Consider the following 19272-nt stretch of genomic DNA (forward strand, 5'->3'; position numbering starts at 1 on the left):
CTAATAAAGGCAGCGTTTTAAATTATTAAAATGGTCGACTAAGTAAATGCTTTTAATATGCTGTAGCAGAGTTTTTTTTGTTATCTTTAACAACACCTTAAGGCCACATGTGACATTGATTTAGCACTCTCTTTTAGGTGTTGGAGAAATGTATGCTGCTGGCAATCTGATAACTTCAGGTTACTGCTCAGCGCTAGTGTCCAAATATGAATAGACACACAAAATCACAGCTTGCGGCCACATACGCAGCAGGAATAGAGAGTGTGACTGATAGTGTTTGTTAATGCAGACACCCCCACCCCCACCCCACCCAGCTGGAGCCTCTCTGCACTGTCCACATATTTACAGTGTTGTTAACTAAGTGCTCCCACGCTGTTCTCTGCTTGTTTTGGGGTTTTTTTAAAAATATGTTTGCATTTTTTTTTTTCTTGCAATGCAATAGACACCTGGAAGGAAAAGCAGTGAAATTATGTCATGCAGCGAAGGTCAGCTGGGGATCAAGCCCGTAGGCATCGCTGTTTTGTGGGGCACGCCCTAAATATGAGGCTACTGGGGTGCCACCGTGCTCTGCTTCTTTATGTCTCCTGCACTGGCTTTATCATCCTTATTTCCACATTAAACACTCTCTCATTCCAGTCTGGCCTTTTAATTAGACTGGGACTGATTAAGTGCCTCTGTGGTTGGTGTGTGTGTGTGTGTGTGTGTGTGTGTGTGTGTGTGTGTGTGTGTGTGTGTGTGCTCTTGCCTTCTTCCTGTTTGTGTGCACTTCTTTCTATCTCGTGTGTGTACTGTGTGTATGCAGGTACACGGGCATGACCAGCACACTTGTGTGTAGCTGAGCCGGAGCCAGTCCGTTAGCTGCGAGTGCATTAGTGTCAGCACACGGCTAGCTAACGACCATCCGAGCCCATTGGCTTCAGTAATGAGCCCCTCACTGATAAACAGCAGCTAATCACTGCAGGGTAAATCAGCATCAGCACCGTCGGAGTTATCTCTCCATTGCACCCGTTTGCAAGACCAAGTTTTCAAGGTCTTTTAGGTTTTCAGTTACACAGATTAAGAAAGCTTACTCCCCCAGAGTTACAGCACACCTCAAGTTCCTGTCGAATATTCAAACAAAAACCTGGAAGTCTTTCGGCTCCTTTGTCCTTGCCGCGTCCTTTTATGGAAATGCTAGAGACTGTTGGCTAAATGACATTTATTTAAAATTTCCTCTTTTTCTACAAGGTTTCGGTGTACTTTACAGCAGCAGAGATAAAGCAAGTGAATATAGAGTCGGTCATAAATCTCGCTGATTGAATTCCAAGCAGCCACTCTGTGCCGCAGAAGTCGGGTTACTTAAGATGCGAGTTTTAAGCTCCAAATCCACAGAGCGTAATCATGTATCACCTTTTAATAGTGTCCGCTCTGTATTTGGGGAGCTGTAACTGCAGTCGTCACCACCTTCTGTGTTTTCAAAATCACCCTGCCCAGAGCCAGTAACTACCCACATTGATCCTTCGACATTGGGCTGAGCCGCCATGTCCGCTTCCCAGCCTTGGTTTAGTCACGGTGAATGCAGTAGATAAACTCATTGCTATGAAGAAAATCTGCTTAGGTTTTGAATCTGTCTTTCAGACTGTGAGGCTGAAGAGAGGCCTCGAGCTCATTTCAAATGCATTACGTCGGGTCACTTGCATTCCTTATGTGCACTTTTTAAGCTGAACTTCAAGACAGAGAAAAGAAATTTCAATCTTGTTAAAAATTTTGTCAGAGGCGCAGCTCTCTAAAACATCTGGCTTTGAACTGGTTGCGAAAGGCCCGACTCAGCTCTTTGTCAGAGACACTCGGTGCCATCATAACTGTTTTTTTTAAGATCCTGTCGCACATGACCTGGATTACTGCGACACGACTTTTTCAGTCCTGACTGAGATGTTGTTTCAGCCTCATCTAACAAGAACTGCTGATCAAAAGATGCATCTCAGAAAATAAGTCTTTGTTTTCATTTTGACTCAGTTTTAGCTTGAAAAACATCCAAAAACATCCAAAAGTTCAGTATTTGTTCGTTTTTTTAAAAGAAAAACCTTTGCAAGTTTTATATGTCAGTTTCTTTCCAAATAACTGAAAACAGCACTTATTGAGGCATTATTATCAAAGTAATACCGCATGCATAGAATCAATAAATCTGATATAAACCGCTTAAAAGATTTGCAGACTTTGCCTTAAAATAAGTTTTTTTCCTCCATCTCATAAGTCCAAAAGCAAAGCATACTGAACACACTGACCATTAGTATTGAGCTGAGCTTTAAGAACTGCTGGTGATGATTTTTAGAAGGCATGTTTTTAGAAGGCATGTTTTGGGTGGGGTGTGTTTTTAAAATTAAATGCAGTAATGTTGCTGTAATGCAAGTTGTTATGTTTACAAAAAGCATCAAATCACAGACGTCTTTGGCAGTGGTTTTCAAACTCACATTGCCAAGTCGTCATTCTGCCCGTTGCTGAAGTCTGCTTTCAGAGACGATCTGGTTTTCATGCTCCTTTTGTCTCTTAGGAAGGGGAAGTTCCTTCACCACTACGAGAACTACGGCGCCACAGCCAAGGACATCGCAGACTGGTTGAAGAAGTAAGTATGGTCCCTGTCACTTCATCTACTGACGATTTTAAGTAGGACCAAGCAGAGGCTTGAAGACGCCCGGAGGAGTTTTAACTAATAAAAACGACACGATGAAGCTTCTGAACTCAAGTCTACCTTCTGCCTCTAACAAGTACCCCCCCACCACAAGCACACAAACACATCTTAAATGTCAGGCATCACCTTTTCCTTTTGCTGTGCTCTTTCTCACAAACGCTCTCCTCTCTGCTCACCCTGACTCACCTTGCCACAGTGTCATCAATCTACACCTGCTCCGTTCCTGTCTCATTTTTCTTTCTCACCTTGGCTCACACTCGCCCGTAACCCCTCCGTCTCTTACTGGCAGGAAAGTCGCAACTGTCCACAGGCCTGCAGCCAGAGGGCACAGAGCAAGGCTTTCACAGCTATCGCAGGAAACGGAGCGAGACAGGCAGGGGATGTACTCCGTGTGCCTCTGGGCTCTTATTAGCCCAGAGGCAGAACTCACCATCTCCACTCCTAGACTTTGACTAACTTGTTTATTTAGGACTCAGAGACTGATTTAAAAGCAGTGAGCCAGCTGGCTAAAAAGTCTAATTGCAGCTTATATTTGAGTAAAAAGTTTCTGTTACCTGAATATGCACGAAATGACTGAATTAATATATTAAATCTAATTAATTTTAAACTAATCATGACCTTAAATGTGCTGCACACAACCACCACAGCACGTAGAAGCTAGTCTCCAGGCGCTTCACATAATAAAAGTAAGAGTTTACAGTATTTTAGGGAAGCAGAGTGTGTAAGCACTTGGTGACAGTGGGGAGGAAATCTTTTTAACTCGAGCAGAAGCAGGCTCCAGGAGAGAGTCTGTCTGCCTTCACCAGCGTAGCTGATTTTCACAGGAATATGTTCCATATGGTTTAAAAAAAAAAAGAAAGAAAGTGGAAAAAGCCTCTCCTGCAAGCACCATTACATTTGCAGTTTTTCGTGTCATACTTTTTTTTTCTTTTTCTTCATCTGAGATGCTGCACGAAAACGGGAAAAAAGGGGTTTTTGAAGTAAACAGTGCTCAGAGATTTTTCCAGAAGAGTCTATTGTCCTCTTCCTGTAGCACTTTTAGCCGCTGATTTATTTTTCTTTTCTCATTTATCAGTCAAACTTCACATCCTAAATGTTAATGTTGTCATTTTGTTCAGATTCAGCTGTCTCCGATTTTTTTTAATACCCACCTCAGTAGCTTTCTGCGCTCTTTTCTCACTGGACTGAGAAATGCCCTTTGCTGTTTGCACTGACGGGATTCCTACACCTGCCGTAATGAATACAAGTATTCTGGGGGTTGCAGTCAGAAGCTGTACTGAAGCTACTCTGTTGAATTAGTGAAGCCCCTTCCTTTTGTACGCTCCGCTTTAGTCTCTTGACCTCAGCTTGGTGCGCAGTCTGAATTTGTTCATTGAAAGTGTAGTGTCAAGAATAAAAAAGTGGACACAGAAGGAGAGGTAAGAGTTGGTATCCTTGGCGATTATATCTGAGCAGCAAAAGATGTCGTCTGATAAATCTTAAGTGTTATCACTCCCTGATAAACCTTGATCCAGAGCTTTTTATATATCACAGCTGTGTATTAGATAGTTGACGTTGCTGGAGGGTTGTTTTTAGCACTCGGTTTTCACTGTTCTGGTGTTGTTAAATATATCAGCCTCGCTGGCTTCAGTGCACTGGCTCAGGCCAGAGCGTGTAACGATGAGGAAATGCGGCAGAGGAGGGCCGTGTATAACAGTGAGTGTTTATGCTGTAGCCACTCGTTCTTGGAACTGGAGCAGTGTGCTCCACCACACCCACAAAGGTGGGGCTACTTTTGTCCAGATGTGTGTGCGCGTGTGCGCTTTTGTGACATACTGGGTGGAGTGTGGGCTGCAGCTGTGTCTGATTATATTTAATTTTTCTTTACACAGATTACACATAAGCTGGACTGTCTCTGCTTTTCAGTCTCACCTCTGTTGCCCTTGTTGTCCCCCCCCCCCCCCCCCCCCTTCCTGTTTTAGTCCTCAGCCCCCCCAGCCGAAGACCCCTGAAGTCCCCTGGTCAGAGACAGACTCTGCGGTCTTCCACCTGTCCGATGAGTCCTTTGACAGCTTCCTGGAGGAACATCCTGCTGCCCTGGTCATGTTTTACGCCCCTTGTGAGTAAAAGAGCAAAAGAGCACGGTCTATATTTATCAACTGCTACACGTAAAATATTGTTATGTAAATGATGCACTTTTCCCCCACTAAGAGCCGTTTTAAATTTAAGCGAGGTCCAGAGTTCTTTTAAACTGGTTGAGGGGGATGTAATCGCTCGTGTTACAACTGGGGGGTTCGTAAAAGTTACTTCAGCACTCTCACTCAGTGAAGCACTTTTTCTTTCTTTTTGGTGCTTTCTTTCACTCAGTGTTTGATCAGTATTGGACCAACAGTTGATTATAGCGTTTATACGATGGCAAAACGTTTTTGTTTGTTTGTTGCTGTTTTTTTTGGCCCAAGCCAGAACCCAAAGAAGTTAAATATTTCACACTTTTAGCCGTCGGGAAGATAGATCCGCCTCGCTTCGAGCTGGTGTGTTAGGGCAGCTGTCTCTCACTTGCTGCAGAGATGCACCCTGGGTATAGACAGAGTGGCAGAGGGAATTAACCGTTAAGCACTGCGGTTACGCTCGACTACCTTCAATTCTGACGATACGCTTTGCCAGAAAAGTTTTTCGCTTGTAAAGGGCAAACATGAGCAGTCTGTCAAAACATCTAGCAAAAAGTCCAACGGACACAAAGGCACAGTTGTCAGAGGGCTAGCTTGCGTTTCCTTTCTCGTTGCTATAGTTACTGTAGGATGTGTATGCTAAACAGCCCAGAGCAGCCCACACCTTGTTTACTGATTTTACAAACGTAGGTTAACGATTAAAAATAACCACAATAAGTAATCTAAGTTGAAGTAATCTAACGAAAGTAATCTTCCTGCGCAGTAAGGTCAGACGCGCAGATTTAATCTGCCCTGACAAACAGCTAACTCCCATTCTCACTGTTTCTCATGAAAATGTAACAAAATATCAACACTTGGGAGAAAGAGCATACATATGGACACATTCCACATTTGACATTAAGGAAAATAAGAAGCTTTGTAAAGCGTGTGGATTTTAACATTTTATAGTTTAGTCTACTTTAATCGTTTCATAGTTATGCGGTGGCTCTGAGAGGCTAAACGGACTGCAAATTAAGAAAACACCAGCAATAAGAAAATGCTGCGAAAGCACACAAAACACAACGGAAATGAGAAAAACGGAAACAGGAGAAAAAAAAACCAAAAACAGAAATAGGAAAAAACATATTTCCAAAAGCACAAGGGAATTGTTTCTGGGGAGACAATAACCTGACGGACCAGTTGCAGGAACCAAAATATGCTAAGAATTGCGCTGGGAGACAGTGAAGTGGAGGATCTATCATTTTTGTGAGGAAAGAACAGATGAGAGGTCAGTGTGTTAGCCTGACTATTAGCCTAAAAATCCAGTAGTATATGAATCATGAGATTAAAACACACTTACCTAGCATGTTTTGGTTCCTGGAACTGGTCCGTCAGGTTATTGTCTCCCCCTTTTGCAGTGTTTTTCTTATTGCTGGTGTTTTCTTAAGTTGCAATCCGTTTGGCCTCTCAGGGCCACCGTATACTTAGTTGATTAAAACTGAAGTAATTCAAACTGAAACTAAATGACATTTTACACTAAAGCCTCAGTCCAAGCTAACTCTGCACTCATAGTCGCTTAAAGTCACTGAATGTCATTGACTTTCTCTAGTCTTGGGTCGCCCCGTTCCTGCTAGCTGTTAGCTGCTTTCTTTATGGTTTCCCTTTATGGGGGTTTGTTAAAGTACTGAATTGATAAAAATGATACGAGTCAGAGTAGAAGAACCAGTAAAATCTTCACAAAATCCCAATCTCAGTGGAAACTAGTAACATTTGTAGGAAGGGTCGTTGTTGAGGCTGTTATTGAATGTGGTCCCATGAAAAGATGGAGTTTAGGTTCAAAATCACTTACAAAGCCCATGATGGTCGTAGTGAAGGAATCGTTAATGTAATCAAGTCAGATAATGCAGCACATGTGGTACTTGTATATATTAATACATGGAGCGAATGATTTCAGCAGCCTGTCAGAGGAGCTCCTCATTCCTTCCTGCACTGGATAACATTGTGCTCTCGCACGTCCTCTTGGGTCGAACTGTTGTTTAGTCACATAAGTAACATCACTGTTTGACTGTCATGCTCAGTATTAACAATCAGCTGGATAAAGTAACCGAAGGCCGATTGAAAAATGGAAAACAAACTCAAAGACAAAGCGGCTGCAGTAAGTTTCGCTCTTTTGCCCAGCTCGCTCGCACACAAGCTCATCTTCGCAAACCAACACTTCATTGTTTCCATGTGGCTGACATAAGCCTGCTTGTCATCTTTATTCACGCAACATACTTCTGTTGTTACACAGAACTTTGTAAACATGCCAGTTTTCTGTTCAGTAGCTTAGATCCCAGATTGCTTTGCTTTTGTGAAGCCCTCCTGCGTGTGAGGGGGAGGCCAAAAATAGCTTTTGTAATCAGTAAATGTATCACACACACTTTTTTTTTTTTTTTTTTAAATAATGGAAATTTATTCAATTTGATTTGACTGTTTTTGACCTTTGTTTTTGTTTTTTTTTAGCTACCTGTATGCTTTGGATCACATCACCACCTCCTGCTGTTTACCCCTGTACTCTCTTTCTTCTCTGTAGCTGCTGCCCTCCCTCTGTGCTCATTTTAGACTCGCCTCTGTTAAAATAAACTAATCAGTATAAATAGGATCCTTTAAAGTTAGCTTTAACTATAACAAGGATTCATTGCTTTCACATTTGATCTGATACTTGCTGCAGAGCTTCATACCGCCTGGTTGCTGGGAGCACTGCACTCAGTCCAAAGGGCAAACAGGAGCCCCAGCTGTGATTAAAAACATATCCGTGATACTAACACTGCGGGTGGACCCATTCCCTGCTAAAACTCAGTAATATTTTGCAATACTAAACCCTGTATGTAAATTAACTCTAGCAGTTTCACTAAAGAACTATTGATGCACATGAGTATAGACAAAAAGCATTTGCATTGCACTGCAGCTGCAAACCTTGAATATGGACACTTACTGTGCAAGTCTGGGTTCGAGATGGCGTTTACAACTAAACTGCTTGATTGCTTTGATCCTGGCTTTGATCTCTTTAATGCTTTTAAATGTGTACATTCCCACAGACACACTCCATACTTTTGTAGTAGTTTTTAGTTTTCCCAGAAGAGTGTAAACTGTCAAAACTATAGAAAACAGGGATCAGTTCAAAATGAGTTGCCATTAAAGATGTTAATATAGTTTTCTCAATTGTGTAATTTAGATAAGGGTTAATGCAAAGCACAAGTGTCAACACAAGCTGTGTATGAGGTATGATCATACAGGTCATATGTAATTATTCCAGGACTCCAAACATTAAAATGGAAGCAGTCCTACAGTCCTGAGACTTCCTGTGTGGCTGTTTGGATCATTCCTTTCTGTCTACCTACACATGCGCCAATACTGGATAACTCCAGCGTTTCAAAACAATGGAAGCTAGATTTGGAGAGCAAAACGGGTGATAAGTGAAAAAGTGTTTTGTGTGTGCTGTATTTTGGCATGCACCACAGTTCACGTTCCCTTTCCCTAAACCCTTGAGGTTACAGGAAAATATGGTGTTGACAGCGTCATCCTGGGGGATGAATTCACAGAGCATAATTAACAAAATTAGGAAAAAACAAGGTGCATATGGACCCTGCAGGCTCTATTGTTGTGTCTTTGGCTTGTAGCCAGAGACAAAGCCCTCATATAAATATATATATTTAAATATATATAAATAAAAGTTGATTTCTCCTTTATCCATCGATTTTCTCCCATTTGTCTGGGACAAGGAGGTAGTAGCCTAAGCAGAGAGGCCCAAATCTCCCTCTGCCAGCAGAGAGATTTCATCTTTCCAGTGTTTCTTGGGTCATCCCAGGTCTTTGCTGGCTTGGAACATCTCGCCCAGGAGATGCCCAAAAGCCATCCTAGTTTCAGCTGGCTCCTTTCGATGTGGAGGAGTAGCGGGTCCATTCTTTGTCCCTCGAGATGACTGAACTATTCATCCCATCTCCAAGAAGAAAGCCAGGTGCTCTTCAGAAAAAACAGTTTCCACTACTTGTATCCACGATTTTAGTCTTTTGGTCACTACCCAAAGCTCGTGATCATAGCCTCAGAATTGGAGGCGCTAATGCACCAGAGTGAACTCGACTCCACCACCTGTTGAAGCCAACAGAACTGAATCATCTGCAGACATGCAAGTGGTCAAAACTTAGAACCTGGTCAGACTTCATGGACCGGTCTCAGAATAGTAGCTGGGCTTGAAATGGTCCAGAGAAACAAGAGACAATGGCATTTTTTATTTGTTTTATTGTTGTTGTTAATGTTATTTTAATGGGCAGAGTCCTGGGACTTCATTGATTATACATGTTTGACTTGAATTAATGACTTTTCAAGCAGGTTTTATTTGATTGTCAGAGAAGAACAGTTAAAATTTCCGGTTTCTGTCTTTTGCTGAGGAAGAAAGCTGAAGAGTGCAGTCTTACCTGGGTTTTTGCATTTATATTGAATTGCCTATTCAGGCTTAAAGCTGCAATAAACTCTCATAGTTTTGCTTTTATTGATATTTACTAAGGCGTCAGGCACCATGGATTACGCAACATAGATTCAGGAATTATTTTATTGTCTTTAGTTTGTGGAGTTGTTTAAGTAAGAAAATGCTTTTTCTTTTTTTTCCTTTTTCTTTCTTTTTTACCCTGAGTGTGCATAACAGCGCTGAAAGCAGACTAATCCTCCCTCTCCAGATGTGGTGTCACAGCTTCACAGATGCTTGTGCTGCACTTGACTCACCCTGTGGACAGCAGCCAGTCACCCACACACACTCCAATCAAGGGCAGTCAGCTGAAACAAGTGGCATCAAACATTTTCAGCGCGCACACGCGCACATACCTGTGACACATCAAATGCATATTTCACACCGTGACAAAACATTTATTACACACAATTACACAATCGCTCTCTCACACACACACACACACACACACACACACACACAGCATTGGAGCTTCGGTGCAGTTTCTTAATGGCCCTGCTTTCAGAGTGAGATTAATGGCCTCCCAAACACCACCATCAGCTTTCATTCTTGTCCACCTTTCTCACCGTCCTCTGTACGGTGCACAGCAGGGGAGCGAAACCTCCAAACGAACCCTCTGTTTCCCAGAGCCGGCCTCATTACGTCCCCGGACCAAAAACAAACATTGCTCATTGTTGTTTGTTCAGATTGTTGTTCCAGCTGATATAGCTGTAAATGACGTGATAATGTTTGGTCCCAGACGATTGGGCTTTGGCTGGCTTAACGGGTGGTTCAGAAGCAGCCGCAGGTCAAGCTTACCCCTGCAGTGGGCACAGACGAGTTGACCTTACAACACGAGTTGTCCTAACACATGTAACGTTTCCTGTGACACAAACACCTTTTCACCTTTCTCTCTTTTTCGGTGCATTTCAGTTTGTTTTGGGGGTTTTTTTTATAATAGCTGCAGTGATGTGGAGCCAGGGTGTTCATTTTTTTGACTCTGATCTCTTCACCCCCACATACACTCTGAATCAGCAATATTTCTGTATTTTCCTGTAAGCTCCCGCCCTCCCCTACACACACACACACTTGCACACACACCGACCGTGGCCCTTATGCACCACTTTTTCCCGAATGTCGAGCAGGGATGACGCAGAGCACAGGACGGACGTTTGCTTTTGTCTCTTACTCATCGCTTTGAAGGGTCAGACAAAGTCCTTGAAGTCACTCTGGTTCTCTGGTAAGCCTCAAAACAATCTGCATGATCACACACTACAGTCACTCAGTTGAAAGAGAAGCAGCTTTTCTATCCCACAAGGCATATCACACTTGATTTATAGCTTGCGCCAGTGCTGCATTGTATATTGAAGAAAGAAATTCCTGAACTGTTATGACAAGGGCAATTTAACAGGCTTGGAAAAGCACCAAGTTTGTTTCATGCATCTGTGCACAACAGCACTGAGCACATTCACACAAGCGCTCATCCCTGATCAAACGGCATATTCATAAGATCTTAAGACAAAGCGTCTTGTACACTGGGCGATAAATTACTGTGTTATATATATTTAAAAGTTGGTTGTTTTTTTGTTTTTGTTTTTTTATTGTTTTTAAATCTACAAATAAAATGTTTGCTAGTCACTCACTGCTCATGCAACATTAAATGTACCGCTTACATCAAACACGGTTTATTTACAGCAAGCTATACGCTGCAAATTGTGTCTTCTGCTTCTCGATGAAAAAAGGGTTTTTGGTAAAACTGAGATTTGTTGTGATTTATAACGAGGGGTTGATGATCTACTGAAAGTTTCCAGAAGCCTGATCACAGATTGGCTCTAATGACGTTTTTGTTTTAAAACTTGTAACTTTTATTGCATTTAACATATCAGCCATGCTACAGTGTTTTAGTCCAGGACGTTTTTGGAAGGTATTCCCTCCCACTCGTTGCCAGATTTGGTCTCATCAGCCACAACATATTGCCAAAACATTATAACTAAGCTCACATAGCTTTGTGGTTCTGTTTTTCTCATGTGGGTAATCTTTTTTCCCCCCCCATTGCCACGGCTTCCTTTTGTAATAGATTTTGCCATATTTTCTCCCATCTAATCGTCAGTCCAGGGAAAGATGTACCTTTATAGCCCTTATGCAACACTTGTTCCAAATCCCGAGCAGGAACAACGCACTTGTGTTCTTCCTCTCTGTATACAGCCATTTCATTTGGTGCACCTGCTCAACTGCCTGTCAGCCAATTACATGGCAGCATCTGTGTGTTTAGACATGCTGAAATGAAGTGGCTGAAGTTCAAACTGAGCATCAGAAAAGAAGAAAAGGGTGATTCAACCTCTTAAGCCCAAACGCCTAACCGATCTCCTGCCTTTTGCCCCTGTATCTGGGAGCGTTGGGGCTCAAGAGGTTAAGTGATTGTAAATGAGGCTGTTGGTGCCAGCTTGAAGCAGATGGGCTACAGCAGCAGAAGACCAGACCGAGGGCCACTCCTGTCAACAGGAAACTGTAGTTGCGGTTCACACAGGCTCACCAAAACAGAAACAAACAATTACCTGGTTTGATGAGTCCTGGTTTCTGCTGCAACATGACCAAACGACATGAGTGCATGGATCCATTCTGCCTTGTAACAATAGTTTAGGCTGCTTGTCCAGTGTCAGGGTGTGAGGTTTATTTTCTTGGCAAAATTTATTCTCGTAGTACCAACTGAGCGTTCTTGTCACACCACAGTCTGAGTGCCTTTGCTGACCATGTCCATCCCTTTCCCGCTTCCACCATGACAACGCACCATGTGACAAACCCCATTTCAAACGTGTTGCTTGAACATAACGGTGAGCCTCCACAGTCACCAGATCTCTATCTAAACGAGCGCCTTTGGCATGTGTTGCAACTGGAGATTTGCATCATGGATGTGCAGCTGACAAATCTGCAGCAGCTGTGTGATGCTGTCATGTCAACATGGAGCAAAATCTCTGAGGAAAGTTTCAGTAGAGAAAGTTGTTTTAGTAGAGACAGATTATTTATGACTCTGTTAAAATATTTGTCTTGACTTAATTTGTTTTCATTTTTAAAAGACCCAATAAAAACCCATCAGTGTGGATGTAACCACAATTTTCTTACTTGGAGACAAACACACTCAAACTATACCTTGTGCACAGATCCCTGAGAGTGGAACATGTAGTAAGCAATCAAATATGACTTAACTCTCCTTGCAAACACGATATACTCTTGCTGCCTCGCTTACAGTTTCACCCTCAGCATGCTAGCCGTGCACCCTCTGGCAAACCAGGGTGAAGCAGCAAGACACCAGAGAATTACACGGGTTGGTTGCTTGATTCGCCCAGACAGCTCTGAGCGCGTAATGCTCTGCAATCTCTGCAGAGCATTACGCGCTCAGAGCCAATCTTCTAGGGTTGAAGGTGTTTCTTGAGAAATGTAAGCGTATGCTTTGATTAGATTTAAGAGATGATTTCTTGTTCTTGTCTCATTCATGTGACTGTTTTAGTTGACTGGTTGAAGGAGCTGGGTTTTGTTAGCTGGCCATAGATTCATCAATAATGATTGGAATAAAGGTATGGGGCGATCGTGGCTCAAGAGTTGGGAGTTCGCCTTGTAATCGGAAGGTTGCTGGTTCGAGCCCCGGCTCGGACAGTCTCGGTCGTTGTGTCCTTGGGCAAGACACTTCACCCGTTGCCTACTGGTGGTGGTCAGAGGGCTCGGTGGCGCCAGTGTCCGGCAGCCTCGCCTCTGTCAGTGCGCCCCAGGGTGGCTGTGGCTACAATGTAGCTGCCATCACCAGTGTGTGAATGTGTGTGTGAATGGGTGGATGACTGGATATGTAAAGCGCTTTGGGGTCCTTAGGGACTAGAAAAGCGCTATATAAATACAGGCCATTTACCATTTACCATTTAAAGGGGTATGTTTACCACTGTGTTGCATCACCTGCTGTTTTAGCAACACTATAGGAATGAGAAAGCTTGGTCTGTGTGGAGACCAGCTGTTTTAGTTTTGAAAACAAAATGTTAAGCCATCGTCCCTACAGGATATCTTTTGTTTTCTTTTTTTATTTTATTGCGCGGCACTTTTTCTGTACTGCATCTCGGATACAGTACTATTATGGATGGTGAGCTACTCTGACGGTTTGTGTCTTTAAATGGAGTGACACAGATGCTGATATGTAGTACTCTTTGCTTCCAGAAATGGTCCTGAGCCCATATCAGTTTAATGCACTGCCTGAGGGCCCAAAGGTCTCAGTCAATACTTATTAAGCTTTCCAAATTCCTTCAATCTTTTATTTATTTATTTTGGTGATGTAGGCAATAAAATCTGCACACTTTGTGAAACATTGCTTTTGAATTGCTCCCATCTTTACCTCTGAAGTACTCAGCCTCTCAAGGTTGCCATTTTTTTCAGTAGCCAGTCAAGTAAAAACAATGTTAACTAATTAATATTTTTAAAATTATTTTCAAATCCTTTCGTTCTGATTTGAGTTATGTTTAAATGGCACACTTTGTCCTTTAACCTCCTAAGACCCGAACTCTTCCACGGCATGCATTTTTAATTTCTCTTTGATATTTGGGCTGATTGGGACCTGATGAATGTAAAAACAAAGAATCATCGGATTTTTTTTTTTTTTTTTTTTTTTTTTTACCCGATGTTTGTTTCTAAGAAAAATGAGAGCCACATATGAGGATATTCGTTTTAAATTTGTATAAAACAGAGGCAGTATAATGTCCTCGTAGGTGGATATCAGGCACTTGGAGAGCAAAATTGAGTATTTTGGTCTAGACAACCCAAAATGTGATGTCCACATATGTGGACGCCGGGTCCTAGGAGGTTAATGTTGTTCTCTGTGCCTTATCTTGATTATAATGAGCACATGTTCCTGTAAAATACAGATATTCTTATATCTAAATAGCCGCTTCTGAGGGATTATTTAAAACGTATTCAGGGCTAGGTTGAACTGAAACACTAGCAGATGTTGTTATTTTGTTGATTTTTCTTTTTCTCCATTTGCTGTCTAATCCTTCCGTCAGTCAGCCTCTAATGTGCATTTTTTAACTCTTTAGGGTGTGGCCACTGCAAGAAAATGAAGCCAGAGTACGATGAAGCTGCTGAAATACTCAACAAGGGTGCAGATGTAAGTCTCTCAACCTTTCTTTGTTTGTTTACAGCATGCATATCTACAGGCCTGTGTGCTTCATATCTCAGACTCTACTGAGCACACACCGTCATGTGTCATTAGCAGATCATAATAATCCCTCTTTTTTGGCTTTAAGGCTTTTGGCCGTTGCAGCTTGACACGCTGGTCAGCCTGTCCAACAGCCCAGCTTTTGCTGTGTTTCTGATTAGTGGGCCGTGTTACTCACCTCTCCTCTCCCCCCATTCTGTCCTCAGTGGTAATCTAACACTCCCCAGCCAGGGGCAGGGCCTATAAAACTGTAGCCTGGTGACTGTAGCAATTATCTCACCCGTGAACGTCCCCCCGGCCCGGCGCTTGGACCTTGTCCTTGTGGCTTTCTGCCCAGCACTGGAGGTCAATGGGAAAAGCCTGCACATTATCTAATTCGAATGGACGGGAGCCACTGTCACCCTGAGCTCTTTAGACCCAGCGTATCATTATTTTTCCCCCCTTGTTTTTCTGCTAATGTTACTGATGTTTCTAATGCAGTGCTTTTTTTTATACACAGATGGCGTAATCTTTTTCCCAATGTAGCTGGTGTCATCAGATAGGCTAGACTGAGTGACCATTTATGCTCTAATTGAAGAGATTAGTCTATAGATCTTATTTTACCAGTGCCCTGTCTGCTTTTGTAACGTCTGCAGAGTCCGGGTGTTTTGGCAGCAGTGGATGCCACGGTGCATAAGGCTGTGTCGGATCGCTTCAAGATCTCTGGTTTCCCAACGGTTAAGTACTTCGAGAAAGGTGAAGAGAAGTACACGCTGCCACAGCTGCGAAACAAAGACAAGATCATCGAGTTCATGCACAAGTGAGTCTGACGCTTAACCGACAGCTTGATCGCTTCAAAAGTTGAGCAGTTAAGTGAAGCACTGATTGGCCGTAGCACCGGCTTTTCAAGACTTCCTCCCACTGTGAGAGAATAATCTTTGGAAAGGGTCAAAAAGTAATGGACTTGCAATGACATCAGTCCAGCTGTGGCATCTGCAGGCTCCATAAAGTCATAGTCTGCAATCACAGGTCAGCAGACATAATTTTATATCAGGCTGACATAAAGTGTGACTCAGTGTGAGTTCCATTATATCACCGGTAGTTACATAGTAAGCTTTTATTCATTTATTCCTTGGCCCACAAAATAAAGACAAAATCTTGGTAGAAACTGTATTTATGTTACCTTTTCTACAGTAAATCTGAGGCAATTTCCCCTTCCCTGGAGTGCACGTAATATTTTCACTTTATTTCATCCCCCGCAGTCCACAGGCGCCTCCTCCACCGGAGCAGTCTTGGGAGGAGAAACCCTCCAGCGTCAGCCATCTTGGGTCGGAGGATTTCCGAGAGGCTCTGAAGAAGAAAAAGCACGCTCTGGTCATGTTCTACGCTCCCTGTAAGTGTCTTTAATACTAAAATCAACTCCTTTCAGCATCTGCGAACAAAATCAGAAGGAAGCTCTTACACAAACATCTGGAATGGCTGAAAGCCTCATCTGTAACTGGCAGCTTTCGCAAGCTCTTGTATTTCATCTGCTCGGGCTGTTGTGATGAAAATATCAAACGTCTGTGAAGCTGTCGCAGCCGCGTGCGATCGCAGCTTCGTCCTCTTGAACTCTGTGCGATCGTAGCCTGGACTTCAACCAGCGTGCATACGTAACTCTGAGCTTCTTGCCAAACCTCGTCATTGGGCAGTATATAAAAAAGCCACACCTAAGCCACAGGGAGACTGAGTCATATTACTAAAAGAAATATGAACAAATCACTTTTCCACCTTTTTATATTTTCAGCCCTGAGAAACAGACAAACAACAGATTAGTGACTGGACTTCCATGAAAGAAAAGGCAGAAATCTCTGTTTTCGACACGCTTCATATGTGTCCTCATGCAAAACACAGGAGGAATACAGATTAGGAAGGCTAATTATCAATACACACAGACTCACACATGCACCTCTGTCCCTGTTAGGGAGGTTTTTTTGGCCCTTTTTCTGCCCTTTGTTTCTGATGAGGGCTTCAAAGCATGCGACAGGGCACAGCAGTCAGGCTGCTTCCTCTTCTGGGCCCTTTGGTGCTTCCCTCTACAAAGAGATGCTCCAGATGTACATCAGGCCGCGTCAACCTGCCGCCCTCCCAACTCGTCCGCCCCATCTGCACCTTGCTCGCTAGTGTCTTATTAGTGAAGGAGCTTGTGCTAATGGAGCATTTGATGAGATACAGCTGCTTTCTAAAACATCAAGGCTGGAAACGCTTCAGACAGAACAATCGATATAATTTTAGCAGAGGCTTGGGCTATTATCCTTTAGCCTCAAATCTGCATAGTTGAACCCTAAACTAAAATTTAATGCTGGAACATCATCTTTGTCTCCTTTCGCATGCGTTCTGTGTTAAATTAAAGCATTTTCTGATTCACTGAATACCCATTTGTTGGCCCGCTGTATACTGTTGATCGGCCAGTTTGAGACATAACACTTTGGCGCGTTTAATGTTCTTTTTTTTTTTTTTTCCTTCCGTACTTTCCACGATTCATCGGACTAAGGGGAGATATTCAAATCCAGGCTGTTACAGCGCATCCACAGGGCGGTTACTTTGCATTCATCAACCCTCGATTTCACTCAGATTCACTCTGTCTGCGATGGTAATTATGAGAAAGAGGAGTTTAAATGTGCAGGTACAGTCAAGAAATGAGAACTGCAGGAATCATTATCAACTCAAAGTCATTTTTTACCTGTTTTTTGATGACCGAAGGTACAGTAAAATATAAAGGCTGAAAAATTCCTGTACTTGCCATGCAGAGCAAAACCCCGTTCCTTTCTTCAGTTTAACTGCTAATTTAAGGCAGTCTCTAAGCTGCACCAGGGAGCTGCCTGATCAGCCTCCTGTTTCCTTCTGTGAGGGAAAGACGCGGACAACGATTGTATTTTTGATACACCAGTTTCAAAATTGCGACAGGACATTTACAGGTTTAAAGGCCATTTAATGTTGCAGCTAAAAGGGTAATTCAGCAGGAAATGGGTTGTGAGCGGTGCTGAATGCTCTCTTAGGGAGACTGCTCTGAAAGGGTTGGCAAATGTGTACTTGCACAGTTGACATATAATCGAATTGAGAGAGAGTTATGTGTGCGTGCGCGCGTGTGTGTGTGTGTGTGTGTGTTTGTGTCTATGATGCCTGTGGACATACGTAGTCAGATATGTCCACTTGCAGCCTGTGAAAGAAATCTTAATAGTGCAGCTTATAGTGATATTTTATTTTCTTCTTCCCACTTGTGATGTCAGTTTGCCAGATAGATTTCCTTCTGCATTATGACAATAATCAAACTGTATATAAAGGATGGACTTGGCTTCTAGCTCTGAAAAGTGAAGCCATTGTGAAAGTGGAAATTGACTGGACTGAAAAAAGCGGCCGGCGAGTCTGGTTCATTGAAAGCAAAAGACAAAAACAAAATGATAGCTCAAGACTTTTGCACATTATTGTACTGTATATTTTTTCTAATCGTAAGCATGGGTACAAAAGAAGTCTGAGTTATAGAGAAGTCTGTAGAAAAATGAGCCTCGGGTTCATTTGATGAGTTCAAATAGTTTTGGGTGAGTTTAAAGTTCAAATTTAAGTCATTACTTTGAAATTGTATTTATTAAGAAAAATGTTTATTTTGTAAATTACACGCCTTAATAGAAGGGCTTTCCTAATGGCGCCTACGTCCATCTTTGAAATACAGTCTGTGACCTGAACACAAGTGACATCCATGGGGGAAAAAGGCCTTTGCTGCTTTTGTCTAAAAGAGCATCTTATCCCTGTCCAGCACCTTTGAAAAGAAATGGAACACCATCGGGCCTTGTTACCTAAAATCCTTCTCTGGCCTCTAGTTTTGTGGCCAAATTGGAGAAACATCCCCTGCAGCCCCTTGCAAATATTTGTAATGAAAAGCCTGAAACCAGAAAACTGTTGCAGCAAAAGATTCATGGCCTTGGGGGAAAGCATGTTCAAGCAGGTTCTCCCATCATTTTTCAGTGACTGAAAATCCATTTATTGAGTTAGATGACTCAGATGTTTAGCTAACCGTAATATCTCCTGATCATTCAGCCGGGTGTAGGGACTGTATCCGCAGTTGGCCGACAACTCATGTCCCAAACGTACCATCAGAATTTGCTCTGGAGAGTCGATTGGACAACTGCCACAGCCTTATGTAGACCTTCAAAAAGTAACAAATTCTTTTAAGCATATTGTTCATTATGCTTCAGGGTTTAATTAGCTTTTAACCCTAACTCGGCACATGAAAGTGTCTTGCTAGTCACCCACTGCCAAGCTGCTTTCTTCTTCATGGGCAATTTATTTGTCACCACAAGGGGTATCCTTGCCTTTTCTTATTTCCAAAAGGGGCAAAGGGTTGTTTTTAATTAACAGAAGAAGGACTGCATACTTGACATTATCAACAAAAGATTAAAGCAAATGAGCAGGTCTAAGAAAACGTCACATTTCAGCAGAAACTGAGAAGAAAAGTTGTCAGAACAGCAAACAGTCTCCCAGTACAAAAAGTCATCACTCTTTTATTAATGCACTGCAGCTAGAGTTGGAAAGGCTTCCTCCTCCTGGTCAGCTCTGTGGACAGTTAATCATCCTGCCTCCACCTACAGAAAACAAAAGAGCTGTCTATAAATGTGCTCTGTAGGTATTGGCATACTGTATATGGAGTGCTGTTGGAGTACAGAGTCGGGGAGGTAGCGTTTATGATGCCAATAAATAGATCTACAGTCTCTCATAATATAAAAGTGACCTTGTTAGTAACCGGCAGTATATACTTGCATGTGTTCTGTGTCGTCTTTCGGTATAATTCTCC

At 42.6% G+C, this 19272-nt stretch overlaps 1 protein-coding gene across 1 annotated transcript in view; it reads left to right on the forward strand.

Moving 5' to 3' along the window:
* pdia5 (protein disulfide isomerase family A, member 5) overlaps positions 1 to 19272 on the forward strand; it is a 73067-nt gene that overhangs the window by 41837 nt on the left and 11958 nt on the right. The window contains exons 10-14 of the mRNA XM_085249689.1: positions 2531 to 2602; positions 4630 to 4766; positions 14344 to 14414; positions 15101 to 15264; positions 15707 to 15837. Coding sequence (XP_085105815.1) covers positions 2531 to 2602; positions 4630 to 4766; positions 14344 to 14414; positions 15101 to 15264; positions 15707 to 15837 — 575 coding nt within the window. The remainder of the gene's footprint in view (positions 1 to 2530; positions 2603 to 4629; positions 4767 to 14343; positions 14415 to 15100; positions 15265 to 15706; positions 15838 to 19272) is intronic.

This window comes from Mchenga conophoros, linkage group LG16, assembly GCF_057382185.1.
Source record: "Mchenga conophoros isolate Kocher_MC1m ecotype Shallow Benthic linkage group LG16, M_conophoros_male_GT1.1, whole genome shotgun sequence".
Taxonomy (NCBI): domain Eukaryota; kingdom Metazoa; phylum Chordata; class Actinopteri; order Cichliformes; family Cichlidae; genus Mchenga; species Mchenga conophoros.